Source organism: Drosophila serrata, unplaced genomic scaffold (assembly GCF_035046125.1).
Source record: "Drosophila serrata isolate PLE 108 unplaced genomic scaffold, ASM3504612v1 contig_204, whole genome shotgun sequence".
In the NCBI taxonomy this organism is placed as follows: domain Eukaryota; kingdom Metazoa; phylum Arthropoda; class Insecta; order Diptera; family Drosophilidae; genus Drosophila; species Drosophila serrata.
The window spans coordinates 121,333-139,277 of record NW_028257102.1 but is presented as its reverse complement, the minus strand read 5'-3'; the positions used below and the strand labels follow the sequence as shown (position 1 = coordinate 139,277).

Below are 17,945 nucleotides of genomic sequence, written 5' to 3'. Positions count from 1 at the left end.
GTTCCTCTTAAAGATAACAACGGGCTTCGCGAAAAAGATCCGATAAGATGGGAAATGAGCTCCCGTAAGGGTTATAAATATGAATGCACGACGCACGGGTATCATTTGACCAAATGTTTTTGCAAAACTCATACGCGATCCAGTAACGATGAATTATAACAAAGTGCTCTGTCCGGAATTTATAATAACCATTGGATTAGTAATTATATTTAGTGAAATATTACATGTACAAGCGGAAAGTGAATTCAAAATTCAAGAGAGAGACTATCAAGCCAATAGTGGCATACCATTCGCAAGTTATTCAAACAGTGCATCACCAACAAATGCAGACAATCCTAAAAATTATAAAACAAATGAAAATAAAAACTCACAAATCGTACACAAACAGGCAACGAATTCTTCCATCGGTCCAAAAATAAAAACGATATATGAAAACACTTATTCCAAGTTTCTCGGAAAAAATGCCGATTCTTCGACTCCGCCTTCGGAGACGATAAAAGATTCCACCACAACCGACAGCGAAACTACGACACCGGGAGAGGATCCATCGACGGCTGCTCCAGATACAACTACAGCCAGCCCAGATGAGAGTACGACTGCGCCTCCAGAGACAACGACAAAAGAGGATTCCACTACAGCCAAAGGCGAAACTACAACACCGGGAGAGGATCCATCAACGGCTGCTCCAGAGACAACTACAGCGAGCCCAGATGAGAGTTCGGCTGCTCCAGATACAACTACTGCCATCCCAGATAAGAGTACGACTGCGCCTCCAGAGACAACGACGATAGAGGATTCCACCACAGCCGACGGCGAAACTACAACACCGGGAGAGGATCCATCAACTTCTGCTCCAGAGACAACTACAGCCAGCCCAGATGAGAGTTCGGCTGCTCCAGATACAACTACTGCCATCCCAGATGAGAGTACGACTGCGCCTTCAGAGACGACGACGATAGAGGATTCCACCACAGCCGACGGCGAAACTACAACACCGGGAGAGGATCCATCGACGGCTGCTCCAGAGACAACTACAGCCAGCCCAGATGAGAGTTCGGCTGCTCCAGATACATCTACTGCCATCCCAGATGACAGTACGACTGCGCCTCCAGAGACGACGACGATAGAGGATTCCACTACAGCCGACGACGAAACTACAACACCGGGAAAGGAGCCATCAACGGCTGCTCCAGAGACAACTACTGCCATCCCAGATGAGAGTTCGGCTGCTCCAGATACAACTACTGCCATCCCAGATGAGAGTACGACTGCGACTCCAGAGACAACGACGATAGAGGATTCCACCACAGCCGACGGCGAAACTACAACACCGGGAGAGGATCCATCGACGGCTGCTCCAGAGACAACTACAGCCAGCCCAGATGAGAGTTCGGGTGCTCCAGATACAACTACTGCCAGCCCAGATGAGAGTACGACTGCGCCTCAAGAGACAACGACGATAGAGGATTCCACTACAGCCGACGACGAAACTACAACACCGGGAGAGGATCCATCGACGGCTGCTCCAGAGACAACTACAGCCAGCCCAGATGAGAGTTCGGCTGCTCCAGATACAACTACTGCCATCCCAGATGAGAGTACGACTGCGCCTTCAGAGACGACGACGATAGAGGATTCCACTACAGCCGACGGCGAAACTACAACACCGGGAGAGGATCCATCGACGGCTGCTCCAGAGACAACTACAGCCAGCCCAGATGAGAGTTCGGCTGCTCCAGATACAACTACTGCCATCCCAGATGAGAGTACGACTGCGCCTCAAGAGACAACGACGATAGAGGATTCCACTACAGCCGACGACGAAACTACAACACCGGGAGAGGATCCATCAACGGCTGCTCCAGATACATCTACTGCCATCCCAGATGAGAGTACGACTGCGCCTTCAGAGACGACGACGACAGAGGATTCCACCACAGCCGACGGCGAAACTACAACACCGGGAGAGGATCCATCGACGGCTGCTCCAGAGACAACTACAGCCAGCCCAGATGAGAGTTCGGCTGCTCCAGATACAACTACTGCCATCCCAGATGAGAGTACGACTGCGCCTTCAGAGACGACGACGATAGAGGATTCCACTACAGCCGACGGCGAAACTACAACACCGGGAGAGGATCCATCGACGGCTGCTCCAGAGACAACTACTGCCATCCCAGATGAGAGTACGACTGCGCCTTCAGAGACGACGACGATAGAGGATTCCACTACAGCCGACGGCGAAACTACAACACCAGGAGAGAATCCATCAACGGCTGCTCCAGATACATCTACTGCCATCCCAGATGAGAGTACGACTGCGCCTTCAGAGACGACGACGATAGAGGATTCCACTACAGCCCACGGCGAAACTACAACACCAGGAGAGAATCCATCAACGGCTGCTCCAGATACAACTACTGCCAGCCCAGATGAGAGTACGACTGCGCCTCCAGAGACAACGACGATAGAGGATTCCACCACAGCCGACGGCGAAACTACAACACCGGGAGAGGATCCATCGACGGCTGCTCCAGAGACAACTACAGCCAGCCCAGATGAGAGTTCGGCTGCTCCAGATACAACTACTGCCAGCCCAGATGAGAGTACGACTGCGCCTCAAGAGACAACGACGATAGAGGATTCCACTACAGCCGACGACGAAACTACAACACCGGGAGAGGATCCATCGACGGCTGCTCCAGAGACAACTACAGCCAGCCCAGATGAGAGTTCGGCTGCTCCAGATACAACTACTGCCATCCCAGATGAGAGTACGACTGCGCCTTCAGAGACGACGACGATAGAGGATTCCACTACAGCCGACGGCGAAACTACAACACCGGGAGAGGATCCATCGACGGATGCTCCAGAGACAACTACAGCCAGCCCAGATGAGAGTTCGGCTGCTCCAGATACAACTACTGCCATCCCAGATGAGAGTACGACTGCGCCTTCAGAGACGACGACGATAGAGGATTCTACCACAGCCGACGGCAAAACTACAACACCGGGAGAGGATCCATCAACTTCTGCTCCAGAGACAACTACAGCCAGCCCAGATGAGAGTTCGGCTGCTCCAGATACAACTACTGCCATCCCAGATGAGAGTACGACTGCGCCTTCAGAGACGACGACGATAGAGGATTCTACCACAGCCGACGGCGAAACTACAACACCGGGAGAGGATCCATCAACTTCTACTCCAGAGACAACTACAGCCAGCCCAGATGAGAGTTCGGCTGCTCCAGATACAACTACAGCCAGCCCAGATGAGAGTACGACTGCGCCTCAAGAGACAACGACGATAGAGGATTCCACTACAGCCGACGGCGAAACTACAACACCGGGAGAGGATCCATCGACGGATGCTCCAGAGACAACTACAGCCAGCCCAGATGAGAGTTCGGCTGCTCCAGATACAACTACTGCCATCCCAGATGAGAGTACGACTGCGCCTTCAGAGACGACGACGATAGAGGATTCCACCACAGCCGACGGCGAAACTACAACACCGGGAGAGGATCCATCAACTTCTACTCCAGAGACAACTACAGCCAGCCCAGATGAGAGTTCGGCTGCTCCAGATACAACTACTGCCATCCCAGATGAGAGTACGACTGCGCCTTCAGAGACGACGACGATAGAGGATTCTACCACAGCCGACGGCAAAACTACAACACCGGGAGAGGATCCATCAACTTCTGCTCCAGAGACAACTACAGCCAGCCCAGATGAGAGTTCGGCTGCTCCAGATACAACTACTGCCATCCCAGATGAGAGTACGACTGCGCCTTCAGAGACGACGACGATAGAGGATTCCACTACAGCCGACGACGAAGCTACAACACCGGGAGAGGATCCATCAACTTCTGCTCCAGAGACAACTACAGCCAGCCCAGATGAGAGTACGACTGCCCCTTCAGAGACGACGACGATAGAGGATTCCACCACAGCCGATGGCAAAACTACAACACCGGGAGAGGATCCATCAACTTCTGCTCCAGAGACAACTACAGCCAGCCCAGATGAGAGTACGACTGCGCCTTCAGAGACGACGACGATAGAGGATTCCACCACAGCCGACGGCAAAACTACAACACCGAGAGAGGATCCATCAACGGCTGCTCCAGATACATCTACTGCCATCCCAGATGAGAGTACGACTGCGCCTCCAGAGACAACGACGATAGAGGATTCCACTACAGCCGACGGCGAAACTACAACACCGGGAGAGGATCCATCAACTTCTGCTCCAGAGACAACTACAGCCAGCCCAGATGAGAGTTCGGCTGCTCCAGATACAACTACTGCCATCCCAGATGAGAGTACGACTGCGCCTTCAGAGACGACGACGATAGAGGATTCCACCACAGCCGACGGCGAAACTACAACACCGGGAGAGGATCCATCAACTTCTGCTCCAGAGACAACTACAGCAAGCCCAGATGAGAGTTCGGCTGCTCCAGATACAACTACTGCCATTCCAGATGAGAGCACGACTGCGCCTCCAGAGACAACGACGATAGAGGATTCCACTACAGCCGACGACGAAGCTACAACACCGGGAGAGGATCCATCGACGGCTGCTCCAGAGACAACTACAGCTATCCCAGATGAGAGTTCGGCTGCTCCAGATACAACTACTGCCATCCCAGATGAGAGTACGACTGCGCCTCAAGAGACAACGACGATGGAGGATTCCACTACAGCCGACGACGAAACTACAACACCGGGAGAGGATCCATCGACGGCTGCTCCAGAGACAACTACAGCCAGCCCAGATGAGAGTTCGGCTGCTCCAGATACAACTACTGCCATCCCAGATGAGAGTACGACTGCGCCTCAAGAGACAACGACGATAGAGGATTCCACTACAGCCGACGACGAAACTACAACACCGGGAGAGGATCCATCAACGGCTGCTCCAGATACATCTACTGCCATCCCAGATGAGAGTACGACTGCGACTCCAGAGACAACGACGATAGAGGATTCCACCACAGCCGACGACGAAACTACAACACCGGGAGAGGATCCATCAACTTCTGCTCCAGAGACAACTACAGCCAGCCCAGATGAGAGTTCGGCTGCTCCAGATACAACTACTGCCATCCCAGATGAGAGTACGACTGCGCCTCAAGAGACAACGACGATAGAGGATTCCACTACAGCCGACGACGAAACTACAACACCGGGAGAGGATCCATCGACGGCTGCTCCAGAGACAACTACAGCTATCCCAGATGAGAGTTCGGCTGCTCCAGATACATCTACTGCCATCCCAGATGAGAGTACGACTGCGCCTTCAGAGACGACGACGATAGAGGATTCCACTACAGCCGACGGCGAAACTACAACACCGGGAGAGGATCCATCGACGGCTGCTCCAGAGACAACTACAGCCAGCCCAGATGAGAGTTCGGCTGCTCCAGATACAACTACTGCCATCCCAGATGAGAGTACGACTGCGCCTCAAGAGACAACGACGATAGAGGATTCCACTACAGCCGACGACGAAACTACAACACCGGGAGAGGATCCATCAACGGCTGCTCCAGATACATCTACTGCCATCCCAGATGAGAGTACGACTGCGCCTTCAGAGACGACGACGACAGAGGATTCCACCACAGCCGACGGCGAAACTACAACACCGGGAGAGGATCCATCGACGGCTGCTCCAGAGACAACTACAGCCAGCCCAGATGAGAGTTCGGCTGCTCCAGATACAACTACTGCCATCCCAGATGAGAGTACGACTGCGCCTTCAGAGACGACGACGATAGAGGATTCCACTACAGCCGACGGCGAAACTACAACACCAGGAGAGAATCCATCAACGGCTGCTCCAGATACATCTACTGCCATCCCAGATGAGAGTACGACTGCGCCTTCAGAGACGACGACGATAGAGGATTCCACTACAGCCCACGGCGAAACTACAACACCAGGAGAGAATCCATCAACGGCTGCTCCAGATACAACTACTGCCATCCCAGATGAGAGTACGACTGCGACTCCAGAGACAACGACGATAGAGGATTCCACCACAGCCGACGGCGAAACTACAACACCGGGAGAGGATCCATCGACGGCTGCTCCAGAGACAACTTCTGTCATCCCAGATGAGAGTACGACAGCCTCTCAGGATTCCACGACTGCGGCTCCAGAGACAACGACTGTAGAGGATTCCACCACAGCCGACGACGAAACTACAACACCGGGAGAGGATCCATCGACGGCTGCTCCAGAGACAACTACAGCCAGCCCAGATGAGAGTTCGGCTGCTCCAGATACAACTACTGCCATCCCAGATGAGAGTACGACTGCGCCTTCAGAGACGACGACGATAGAGGATTCCACTACAGCCGACGGCGAAACTACAACACCAGGAGAGAATCCATCAACGGCTGCTCCAGATACATCTACTGCCATCCCAGATGAGAGTACGACTGCGCCTTCAGAGACGACGACGACAGAGGATTCCACCACAGCCGACGGCGAAACTACAACACCGGGAGAGGATCCATCGACGGCTGCTCCAGAGACAACAACAGCCAGCCCAGATGAGAGTTCGGCTGCTCCAGATACAACTACTGCCATCCCAGATGAGAGTACGACTGCGGCTCCAGAGACAACGACTGTCGAGGATTCCACCACAGCCCACGACGAAACTACAACACCAGGAGAGGATCCATCAACGGCTGCTCCAGAGACAACTACAGCCAGCCCAGATGAGAGTACGACAGCCTCGACTGCAACTACAACTACTGCGGTTCCAGAAGAAACTACTACAACTTCACAGGATCCTTCGACTGAACCGTCCAAAACCACCGACAGTACTACAACAGAGATAACCTCTACGGTTCCAGAAAAAAGTACAACAGCTGATCAAGATTCAACAACAAATGGAAGTGACGAAACAGTCCCAGTGACTTCAACATCTGTACTTCCGGAGAGTAGCACTGAAGCGTCATCCTCGTCGGAATGGAGTTCATCTCCAGCAGTATCCACAAGTACAGCATCTACTGAGTCTTCCTCTTCTGAAACCACAGAATCAACTTCCTCGTCTGCAACCACGGATTCTACGTTGCCACCCCTCTCCTGTAATAGCGGATATCCATATCTACCCCATCCAACTAATTGCCATAAATTCATTCAGTGTTCAAATGGATATGAATATAACTTTGAGTGTTCAGGCAATCTGTTTTGGGACTACAAGGCATACTATTGCAGTGATGACCCATCCGTTTGTTATAATAATGAGGAAAATGAGAATCCAGAAGAAAAGGTGTGCAGTCCTGGAGTAGACTTTGTGGCACACCCAACAGACTGTACCAAATACATTCAGTGCAGCAACGGGGAGCCATTTGAAAGAAAATGTCCGGATAATTTGTTTTGGAATGCAGATATTAAGTCGTGTGTTTGGTCAAATGACCACTGCAACAATGAGAGAGCAAGTGAATCCATTTCCTGTGCAGCAGGAACGCTTTTTGATGTTTTCCCTGGTGACTGTTCCAAATATATCAAGTGTGTCGGATCGAGCGGAATTCTAATGAGCTGTAATTCAGGGCTTTACTGGAATCCCATTAAAGCAATATGCGAAAAGTCTAAACGATTCTGTCAATAAATAAAGGTATATAAGAAACATTTCAACTTTATATATATAAAAATAATAGTCTTATGATTACAGAACATGCCAAATTCGATGCTTTAAGTCTTCGTAACACTTGATAATGGATACCTTATAATAGAGAACCTTATATTTGTATTAATATAACGGCTTTTCTCAATTAATAAAGACACCAAATCTAAAATGTTCCCATTTCAATTAGCCTTTTGAAGATGTTCTAAATAGATTTGCTTTTTGGCTGTAGGCAAATTTATTTGAATATGCATAAACACTTTGAACATTTTGTTACCCCCTTAGCATAGAAATTAAGGTATGCACAAAATACATACATCTGGCATCATAAGTGCGTGCTTTGTTTTACACCATAATTATATTTTAAAATCGTTGTCAACATTGCAAATATCAATTTAATTTAGTTAAGAAATTTCAAGTATTAGGTAGTTCAAGAAAACGGTATCCGTATTGTCGGAAGCTTGAGTTTGAAAATTTCCTACACATATTTTCTTGATCGTATCAAACTAGGCTTTAATTAAAAATATAAGTAGCCTTGAAACATACCCCATCAATACAGTCGTTGGTTGGGCCTTTAAAAAATTAAAAATTTAATGCTTGACTTCAATTCAAACACATGGCTTGTTAGAAGCTTTCAGAGATAAGAAAATAACCGGACTCAACATGGGATGGGATGGGGGCTTGGAAAGGCTGATCTATATATAGATATGACGATGGACTGTCTAACCACAAGCCAAAGCGAAAATTTTGAGTTTCAAAGGTTATCAAAGGCGAATCACTTCCGTCGGAATCAAAATAAAGCCTCTCGCCAATAAAATAGGTTCCTTTGGGATCTAAAAACAACAGCAATAATACGCTCTCACCAGACGTAAAAAGACCAAGACATTCAAAGCATATAAGCCGATGTAGGGACACACTTGAAAATGTATCCAAGAGATATACAATTGCGTATCTTTATATGCTAATAAATGCCAGCACATTTCCTTAAAATGGGTCAAAAGTCTCCCCCATCCGTTGGCGAAGACGATGATGTTGTAATGCCCACAGAAACTCATTGCGCCGGCGGGGAGGGCATCGTTTCCCCATCCATTGCCAGGCGACCAAGTGATCGATTGACACGATCAAAGCGCTGATACGTAATGGAATAGACACTCGAATGAATGGCACTGGCGACGAGCTCCAAGCTCGGAGCACGGAGCTCATAGCTCCCAGCTCGCAGCTCTAAGTGCCCTGGTCCGTCTCTGAGGGGTGAGCTCTGTGTGTGATTGTCTGAGTGTGCGATAAGGCAGATACCAGGCACACTGAGGTTGTGTGAGTCCTACATAAATATTCATGCTGCTTGCTGGCTAAATGCAAATGTATTGGAAATTGCTCGCCTTCAATGAATTTGAGTTGTACTCAAGCTCTAGAGTTTTGATGCTCGGATAGACCAGCGTTATTCGCAATCCAGCAGTTGTCGCGATCGGAAGCAAATCGGAAAAATCTCCCTTGGAATCCTAACACACGCAGGCGAAGAAGTATGTGTCTTTGAAATTCGAGCAAGGATACAACGGGCTTAATTCACTCAAACATGTTGGATAAAGGATCAACAAATAAATAAATCTAATATCATAAAATCAGTGAACTAAAAGGCTAAACTAGCTTCTTAAAGCTAAAGGATACTTTTGTGTTGTGAAATTTTCTTAAAGGATACATTACAAAACAATGATTAAGTGTGTGCAAAAGACATAATTTAAAATGGTTTAAACAATTGCAAAACAGATACCCATATATATTTAAAAAAAAGACGTCACTCACAGGAAAAAAAATGCTAACAAATAAAAAACCAATAGTAAAAACACCAACATAAATAATACAAATCGATGGATTACAGAATATGTCTAACCAAAAATCATCACAAAATATTAATATTAAAATGGATTCTTCGACTTTAATAAATATATTCAACAAGGACAATCCATATGCTTATTTTATACCTATTAGTTTCCAAGAAAATATTACAATAGTACACCTAAAACAAAAAATATAAATGATTACATCATCACCTCTGAAGCCTTAAAATAAACTCAAGATTTATTGTATTTTTTTGGCATTTAGCAGAATCGTGTGAGCTCATTTAAAATAAAAGTGATAACCCCTGAAAGTGACAACAGACCGACCATGATGAGCGAAGGAGTATAGGCTAATAAAATGTGTTGATAATACTATATTATTCCATTTCACAGTTTGCTGGTTGTGTCGAGACAACGTCGTCGCATTTCAATTGGATTCAGAAATTGATTTATTGAAATGTTGCCCTTTCGCTGGGGCCTGCTACTTGGCGTTGTGCTCCTCGTGACATGCGCAAATGGAGCTGCCATTGTAAGTGTCAAAATTGTTGATGAATCCGGGGGAGTCTGTGGGGTTGTGTGTATGAGAAGAGTCAGAATGAAACTAGAGTAGTTCAATGCAAATGAACTCGGTTCGAATAAAAGGCGATAAGACCTAATTTGACCAAGGTCAGTTTCGGAAACAGACCAGAATTGGGGGCACACACAGAGACAACACGACGCATGTGAAATGTTTTGTGATAAAGCTGACATTAGCATTGAACTTAAATCGTTTCAATCTCACTTACAGGAAAAATCACTAGCAACCGAAGACGAGGCTACTAGTGCGATCGACCTGCAGAGAGAAAAGAGAAGCGGCAGAGGCTAGTAAGTAGAAAATATAAAGTCAAGGGCTGGAAAAAGTACGACCGGACTATCCTTTTCCCCAGTTCTAGGGGACAGACCCAGTCTCAGTACTTAAACTTCGGTAAGCCCGAGGAGGATGGCAAGGCGGAGGCAGAGGCCACCGAAAATGGATCTCGCTCAACTGTCTGTAAGTCAAACTCGATGTTTTCTGTGAATGACAACCCTACTTTAATTGTGCACCTGTTCCGCAGCTGGCACCCATGGCATGGGTCAGGCCCAGAGTCAGTTCTCATCAGGGGACTGTAGTGGATGTTCTGGCTACCAAACAGATTACCCATCTTCCGGCAGAATACTGGACGCCAGTGGATCTAGTATTGCCGGCAGGCCCGATTCTATTATCAGCCTACCAGGTGGAGGTAAGCAGTCAAATCATCATCTTCATCTTTTTAATCAATGATACATTAAAAAACAGGTGCGCAGGGTGTAGCCGGTGGTCAGCCAGGTGTCAGTGGTCAGCCAGGATTTGGCGGACAGCCCGGAGTTGGCGGCCTGCCTGGATATGGAGGACAGCCGGGAATCGGCGGATCACAGGGTATTGGCGGAAGTCAACCCGGATATGGAGGTCAAGTTGGCGGCCGACCTGGAGATGGTGCAGGTACACAAGCCGGAATTGGTGGAGGACAGCCAGGAGTTGGAGGTCAAACAGGACCTCAGACTGGATTGGGTGGAACTCCCGGATTTGGTGTTGGTGACCAAACTGGTTCTGGTGACGGTCAACCCGGATACGCTCCTCGGCCTGGTGCTGCTGGACAGACAGGGGTCTCTGGAGGACAGCCGGGATATGGAGCTCAACCTGGAATAGGTGGTCAGCCAGGAGTATCTGGAGGACAGCCCCGAGGAACTCAAACTGGAGGTGTCGGACAGCCAGGATACGGAACCCAACAAATTGGTCAACCCGGAGGTCAGCCAGGAGTTGGTGGTCAGACAGGAACCACGGGTGGACAGCCAGGAGTTGGTGGTCCAACCGGAATTGGAGGAGGACAACCCGGTTATGGATCGCAGCCAGGAGTTGGTGGTCAAACTGGAATTGGAGGCGGACAGCCCGGATACGGATTACAGCCAGGAGTTGGTGGTCAGACAGGAATTGGAGGTGGACAACCCGGTTATGGATCGCAGCCAGGAGTTAGTGGTCAAACTGGAATTGGAGGTGGACAACCCGGTTATAGATCGCAACCAGGAGTTGGTGGTCAGACCGGATATGGATCACAGCCAGGTGTTGGTGATCAGACCGGTATTGGAGGCGGACAACCCGGATACGGATCTCAACCAGGAGTTGGTCAAACAACCGTGACTGTTGGACAGCCAGGATACGGAAGTCGCGGGTATGGATCGCAGCCAGGAGTTGGTGGTCAAACCGGAATCGAAGGTGGACAACCTGGATACGGATCGCAGCCAGGAGTTGGTGGTCAAACCGGAATCGGAGGTGGACAGCCCGGATACGGATCACAGCCAGGAGTTGGTGGTCAGACAGGAATTGGAGGTGGACAACCCGGTTATGGATCGCAGCCAGGAGTTAGTGGTCAAACTGGAATTGGAGGTGGACAACCCGGTTATAGATCGCAACCAGGAGTTGGTGGTCAGACCGGATATGGATCACAGCCAGGTGTTGGTGGTCAGACCGGTATTGGAGGTGGGCAGCCCGGATACGGATCACAGCCAGGAGTTGGTGGTCAGACCGGAATCGGAGGCGGACAACCAGGATACGGATCGCAACCAGGAGTTAGTGGTCAATCAGGAATTGGAGGCGGACAACCCGGTTATGGATCGCAGCCAGGAGTTGGTGGTCCAACTGGAATTGGAGGGGGACAACCCGGTTTTGGGTCGCAGCCAGGAGTTGGTGGTCAAACTGGAATTGGAGGCGGACAACCCGGTTATGGATCGCAGCCAGGAGTTAGTGGTCAAACTGGAATTGGAGGTGGACAACCCGGTTATAGATCGCAACCAGGAGTTGGTGGTCAGACCGGAATAGGAGGTGGGCTCCCAGGATATGGATCACAGCCAGGTGTTGGTGGTCAGACGGGTATTGGAGGTGGGCAGCCCGGATACGGATCACAGCCAGGAGTTGGTGGTCAAACCGGTATTGGAGGAGGACAACCCGGATACGGATCACAGCCAGGAGTTGGTGGTCAGACCGGAATCGGAGGCGGACAACCAGGATACGGATCGCAACCAGGAGTTAGTGGTCAATCAGGAATTGGAGGCGGACAACCCGGTTATGGATCGCAGCCAGGAGTTGGTGGTCAGACAGGAATCGGAGGTGGCCAGCCCGGATACGGACCGCAGCCAGGAGTTGGTGGTCAAACTGGAATTGGAGGTGGACAGCCCGGATACGGATCACAGACAGGAGTTGGTGGTCAAACTGGATTTGGAGGCGTACAACCCGGCTATGGATCACAACCTGGAGTTGGTGGTCAGCCAGGAATTGGAGGCGGACAAACCGGATACGGACCGCAGCCAGGAGTTGGTGGTCAAACCGGAATCGGAGGTGGACAACCCGGATACGGATCACAGCCATTAGTTGGTGGTCAAACCGGAATCGGAGGTGGACAACCTGGATACGGATCGCAGCCAGGTGTTGGTGGTCAAACCGGTATTGGAGGTGGACAACCCGGATACGGACCGCAACCAGGAGTTGGTGGTCAAACTGGAATTGGAGGCGGCCAACCCGGTTATGGATCGCAGCCAGGAGTTGGTGGTCAAACCGGAATCGGAGGAGGACAACCCGGTTTTGGATCTCAGCCAGGAGTTGGTGGTCAGACCGGAATCGGAGGTAGACAGCCCGGATACGGATTACAGCCAGGAGTTGGTGGTCAAACCGGTATTGGAGGTGGACAACCCGGATACGGATCGCAACCAGGAGTTAGTGGTCAAACAGGAATTGGAAGCGGACAACCCGGTTATGGATCGCAGCCAGGAGTTGGTGGTCAAACCGGAATCGGAGGTGGACAACCCGGATACGGATCACAGCCATTAGTTGGTGGTCAAACCGGAATCGGAGGTGGCCAGCCCGGATACGGATTGCAGCCAGGAGTTGGTGGTCAAACTGGAATCGGAGGTGGACAACCCGGATACGGACCGCAACCAGGAGTTGGTGGTCAAACTGGAATTGGAGGCGGCCAACCCGGTTATGGATCGCAGCCAGGAGTTGGTGGTCAAACCGGAATCGGAGGAGGACAACCCGGTTTTGGATCTCAGCCAGGAGTTGGTGGTCAGACCGGAATCGGAGGTAGACAGCCCGGATACGGATTACAGCCAGGAGTTGGTGGTCAAACCGGTATTGGAGGTGGACAACCCGGATACGGATCGCAACCAGGAGTTAGTGGTCAAACAGGAATTGGAAGCGGACACCCCGGTTATGGATCGCAGCCAGGAGTTGGTGGTCAGACTGGAATCGGAGGTGGACAGCCCGGATACGGATCACAGCCAGGAGTTGGCGGTCCGACAGGAATTGTAGGCGGACAACCCGGATACGGCTCACAGCCAGGAGTTGGTGGTCAGACCGGAATCGGAGGTGGACAGCCCGGATACGGATCACAGCCAGGAGTTGGTGGTCAAACCGGTATTGGAGGTGGACAACCCGGTTATGGATCGCAGCCAGGAGTTAGTGGTCAAACAGGAATTGGAGGCGGACAACCCGGGTATGGTACGTTACCGGGAGCCTCCGGTACAGGTCAACCTGGTTACGGTCCCCAGACAGGTGGTCAAGTGGCACTGCCTGGTGGAGGCAGTCAAATTGGAGCACCGGGACGTTATACGGCTGGAACAGGTGTGGCTCCGGGTACCGGCGGTGTGGGAGGTGCTGGTGGTGTTGGAGGTGGCGTTGGTAAGTTGAAGCTTTTTAAAGTTGTCGCCAGGTCACTATTAATTATTTGCAGGTGTTCCTGGTGCTTCCGGTGTTGGTGGAGTTGACGACGCCTTCTCCCAGGCAGAGTCTACAATTGGAGACGGACAGGCCTCCGCAAGTGCTCAGGGCAAGAAGAACGGCGGAACAGCAAAGACCCAGGTGTCTGGTACCTACAGCTCGGGCGGCACCTTCAGTGCCAGTGCGATGACCTCGGATGCAGATCGCGCTGCCAGTGCTCAGGTGACAGGAAACGCGGATGGAGCCGTGAGTCAGTCGCAGGGCTCAGGTGGACCCGCCCAGTCGCAAGCGCAGGTGCAAGTAGGCAAGGACGGCGGCACCAAGGCCTCCTCGCAGAGCGGAGGTATTATCCAGCAGAGCCAGAGCGAGGTGCACGCCAACGACAAGGGTGGCCTGGCCGATGCTCAGTCGAGCGGACCTGGTCAAACGTCTTCCCAAGCACAGATCGGGTTCCGTCCTGGTCAAGAAGCTAACCCGCCGGCGGCTAATGGTGGTGGCCAGGCCTCATCATCTTCCGGTGCTCACTCTAGTCAGAGTAGCTCACAGATCCATGGAACCTCCAGGTTAGTCAATAGCGACAGTAGGACTTTATAAAAGTTTATTCATTGGGTTTGAATTGCAGCTTTGGCGTCTCGTACCATGGAGCCGCACAATCCGCATCGGGAACCAAGGAGCAAGTGGCATCTTACAGGGAACAAAACCGAGAACTGTTTAATACCATCAGTCAGTTCGGAAACAATGGCAATGCGTAAGTAACTCAAGAAGTTGATGATGAGAAAGGAAGTACGTTTTTTTTTTTAAATCATATTTGCAGTGTTACTGATCGTGCTGATGCCGTGTATAGCGGACCAGCGCTTACTGATGAGTCAGAGCGATTGCCCGAGCTCAAGTCCACTAAAACCAAAGAGGACACTGTCAAGGACGATAAGCCGGACCCGGCAGAGCCTTCTCAGTACGAAGACGAGGACGAAAACGAACCCGATGAGTATGATGAAGATGAGTACTATAACGAGAAGCCGGTCAAGTTGGAAGAAAGCCCAAAGCCGGCGAACATTGCGAAGCCAGAGACTACACCCGAGCCACAAGCCTACACACAGTCTTCGCCCACGCAGGCACAAAAGGCCGTGGTGGCACCTGGGGCAGGTGACAAGTACCAAGTGGTCCAAAAGCAAAATGGAAAGGTTAATACCTACACCGTACCCTCGACCACCGAGGCAATTCCACCAGGGTTCCGAGGCACTGTCAACGTGCAAAAGAAGTTCCACACCAAGGCCCTGGAGCTGCACCCTACCAACAAGGTTGAAATCACAGCTGACACAGACGGTGAGGGCCCGATTCGTGGCGACAAGCCAATCCATCGTGCTCCAGACAGTTATGTCACCGTCACCAAGTCCGTGACTGGCAGCATGGACAACAGCAAGAATCCGCCGCAGGAGAACAAGAACTTCCAGTCCACGTACTACACCAAGTCATCGACGTGCGGCTACTTCACCTTCTCGTGCAACATTGTTTATGGTGCAAACGGAAGGAGCAAAATCTGCCGCCCAAAGGCCCCGACCAACGGCAAGTGCTAGAGAAGCAGCCAGAAAGAGACCTTCAACAACACCCCACCCATATTATACATAGTAGATCAGTTCCAAAGGGGCTCAATTGTAGAACAGCTTAACTAACTGCCATCTACAAACACCTAATTTGTATTTCGATGCAGCATGTTTATAAGCATTTAAGTGTTTTTCGCAAGTAATTTTATATATTTTCACTGCCATTCTTTGAATATTTTGTACGTTTTGCCACTGTAATTAATATTTAATAACAAATCACAAACCAAAACAAAAGGAAATCTTTCTCTATGGTTAAACACAGATTTTGTCGCAGGTTTGTAGGCGAGAGTTCCAGAACAGATATTGCGGACATGTCTTTACGAAGGGCAAGTAATCGCAGTGAATAAAGTGGGTGCAATCACCTGGGTAGGGAATCAGTTGGCCAACCTTCTTGTCACATATAGAGGGTATGCTGTAAGTTTCGATGACAGAAGAAGATCCAGAGTCCTGTGAAGAATCATTAAAAGAGCAGCCACCGATCGGTTGTAATTGGCATCGCTTTAGTTGGTCATTCCAGTAAAAGTTCGGGGGACAACTCCACAAGGACTTTTCGTAATAGCGATGACAGTCATTGGGATATGGCTGCCTGACAACAAGCTGTGCCATAGAGATTCCAAAACAAAACACATATAGGGAAATCCGGAGAAGCACTAACAAAAATAAGGAATGTTAGAGGAAAACTATTACTAAAATGGCCTTTGCTTATACTTTTTACTGCACTGTGAAGATTTCCCATCTTAAAAGAACACTGCCGTCGTCGTAGTATTTATATATCCCTGGTAATTCATCAAAGTTATTGACATATTGATACCGGGGGTACATTTAATTATTTACTTTCTTTATCAGATGTGCCCTTGATAAAATTATATTGCCCGGTCAAGTGCAATTAACAATAAATTATTACGTTTTCATGTGTATTAATGTCATTTTTAAAGCCAAGATTTCTACAAACAAGATGTAGGAGGCTACTGAAGGCTACTGGTACAATGAGTGATTGGTAAACATTGGCATTGAAACAATCTTTATTTAGATTATCAATCAGAAACACCTAATATGGGGTGCAGGAAAGATTCTTTGTTAAAGAAGATAAATTCGATAAATAAAACCCAAGTATTTTACACTGATAACGCAGCTCATAATAATCTGAGTATAAAAAGACCGGCTGACTGCTTGAAACATTCACATTAACAGCGAACTCATCTCTTGTCACAAGGAAAAGTAAGTAATATCCTAGGACATTGCACATCCTTTATAATTAATATATACCCATATAATTTTAGTGTTTCAGGGACTAGCTTTTCTCCTCTTGGCCTTAATAGCTACCTTGTCCTATGTTAAGTGCCAAGAGAACCCTGTAATTGTAAGTGATTTGCAAAATATTCCTAGATCTTTTCTGAGAGCAAATCCTGCCTTCTAGACTTCATCGCTGACTCCACAATGTCCACTGCCGGATGATCCCAATCACGTGGTAATGCTGCCATATGCCAACGACTGTCGCAAATACTACAGCTGCCATAACGGGCAGGCCTATGAACACCAGTGTCCAGCAAACTTGTACTGGAGCCAAGTGACCTATCGCTGCGACCACAAGGAGTACTCCAACTGCCAGCCCAACGAACCTAACAATCCTATCAATCCTCTCAATCCTGTTCCTTCAGTGCAATACAGCTCATTTCCCGGAGACTGCAGTCGCTTCTATATGACAAATGTCCTTCGCTGTAAAGGCAACCTTCAATGGAGTGACCAATATCAAAGTTGTGTAGCCCCTCAGCTTTCCAACTGTGCTACCATAGCTCCAGGTTATCCAGTAGCTCCTGGAACTCCAACGTGGCCAAATGGTCCTACTGCTTCTACTCCACCTCCTTTTGACGGGACTATGGCGGATCCCAGCTTCCTGCCGATTGATCCAAATGCTTTGTGTGGAAATACTTTGACCAATGCCTACATTCCATATCCTGGCGACTGTAATAAGTTTATCCATTGTGGACCAACTGCAACAGTGCTCACTTGCCCCGCTAATTTGTTTTGGTCTCCCAGTACCCTATCGTGCAGTCTATCGAGCGCTGACTGCCAGTTCCGCAAGTAAAGCTAAGCAGGTT

General features: G+C 49.6%; 4 protein-coding genes across 5 annotated transcripts; 3 read left to right on the top strand and 1 right to left on the bottom strand.

Annotated features, from left to right (window-relative positions):
* Positions 1-4: 4 nt before the first annotated feature.
* Positions 5-7,820, top strand: Muc68E (Mucin 68E). Its single transcript, XM_020946330.2, has 2 exons — positions 5-7,639; positions 7,697-7,820. Exon 1 carries the CDS (start codon positions 149-151, stop codon positions 7,631-7,633), a length of 7,485 nt encoding a protein of 2,494 aa, XP_020801989.2. The 5' UTR covers positions 5-148; the 3' UTR covers positions 7,634-7,639; positions 7,697-7,820.
* Positions 7,821-9,082: 1,262 nt separating this feature from the next.
* prc (collagen IV-like protein pericardin) lies at positions 9,083-16,080 on the top strand. 2 transcript variants are annotated; one of them, XM_086829385.1, is made up of 9 exons: positions 9,083-9,165; positions 9,874-10,009; positions 10,268-10,344; positions 10,407-10,510; positions 10,575-10,739; positions 10,796-14,206; positions 14,259-14,808; positions 14,868-14,993; positions 15,060-16,080. In XM_086829385.1, exons 2-9 carry the CDS (start codon positions 9,938-9,940, stop codon positions 15,817-15,819), a joined length of 5,265 nt encoding a protein of 1,754 aa, XP_086685511.1. In that variant the 5' UTR covers positions 9,083-9,165; positions 9,874-9,937; the 3' UTR covers positions 15,820-16,080. The 2 variants fall into 2 exon arrangements, with proteins under 2 accessions (XP_086685511.1, XP_086685512.1); XM_086829386.1 differs by lacking the exon at positions 9,083-9,165 and having other exon boundaries at positions 9,800-10,009.
* Positions 16,081-16,098: 18 nt separating this feature from the next.
* On the bottom strand, positions 16,099-16,455 carry LOC110179003 (uncharacterized). The gene has a single exon (XM_020946337.2). It carries the CDS (start codon positions 16,450-16,452, stop codon positions 16,099-16,101), a length of 354 nt encoding a protein of 117 aa, XP_020801996.1. The 5' UTR covers positions 16,453-16,455.
* A 609-nt stretch (positions 16,456-17,064) lies between these two features.
* LOC110178884 (uncharacterized) lies at positions 17,065-17,932 on the top strand. Its single transcript, XM_020946158.2, has 2 exons — positions 17,065-17,206; positions 17,264-17,932. Exon 2 carries the CDS (start codon positions 17,318-17,320, stop codon positions 17,930-17,932), a length of 615 nt encoding a protein of 204 aa, XP_020801817.1. The 5' UTR covers positions 17,065-17,206; positions 17,264-17,317.
* The last annotated feature ends 13 nt before the right edge of the window (positions 17,933-17,945 follow it).

Coding starts and splice junctions, on each gene's coding strand:
- prc (XM_086829385.1), top strand. CDS start 9,938: ATGTTGCCCTTTCGCTGGGGCCTGCTACTTGGCGTTGTGCTCCTCGTG. Junction 10,010..10,267: donor GCGCAAATGGAGCTGCCATT/GTAAGTGTCAAA, acceptor TCTCACTTACAG/GAAAAATCACTAGCAACCGA. Junction 14,809..14,867: donor CAGATCCATGGAACCTCCAG/GTTAGTCAATAG, acceptor TTTGAATTGCAG/CTTTGGCGTCTCGTACCATG.
- Muc68E (XM_020946330.2), top strand. CDS start 149: ATGAATTATAACAAAGTGCTCTGTCCGGAATTTATAATAACCATTGGA.
- LOC110178884 (XM_020946158.2), top strand. CDS start 17,318: ATGCTGCCATATGCCAACGACTGTCGCAAATACTACAGCTGCCATAAC.
- LOC110179003 (XM_020946337.2), bottom strand. CDS start 16,452: ATGGCACAGCTTGTTGTCAGGCAGCCATATCCCAATGACTGTCATCGC.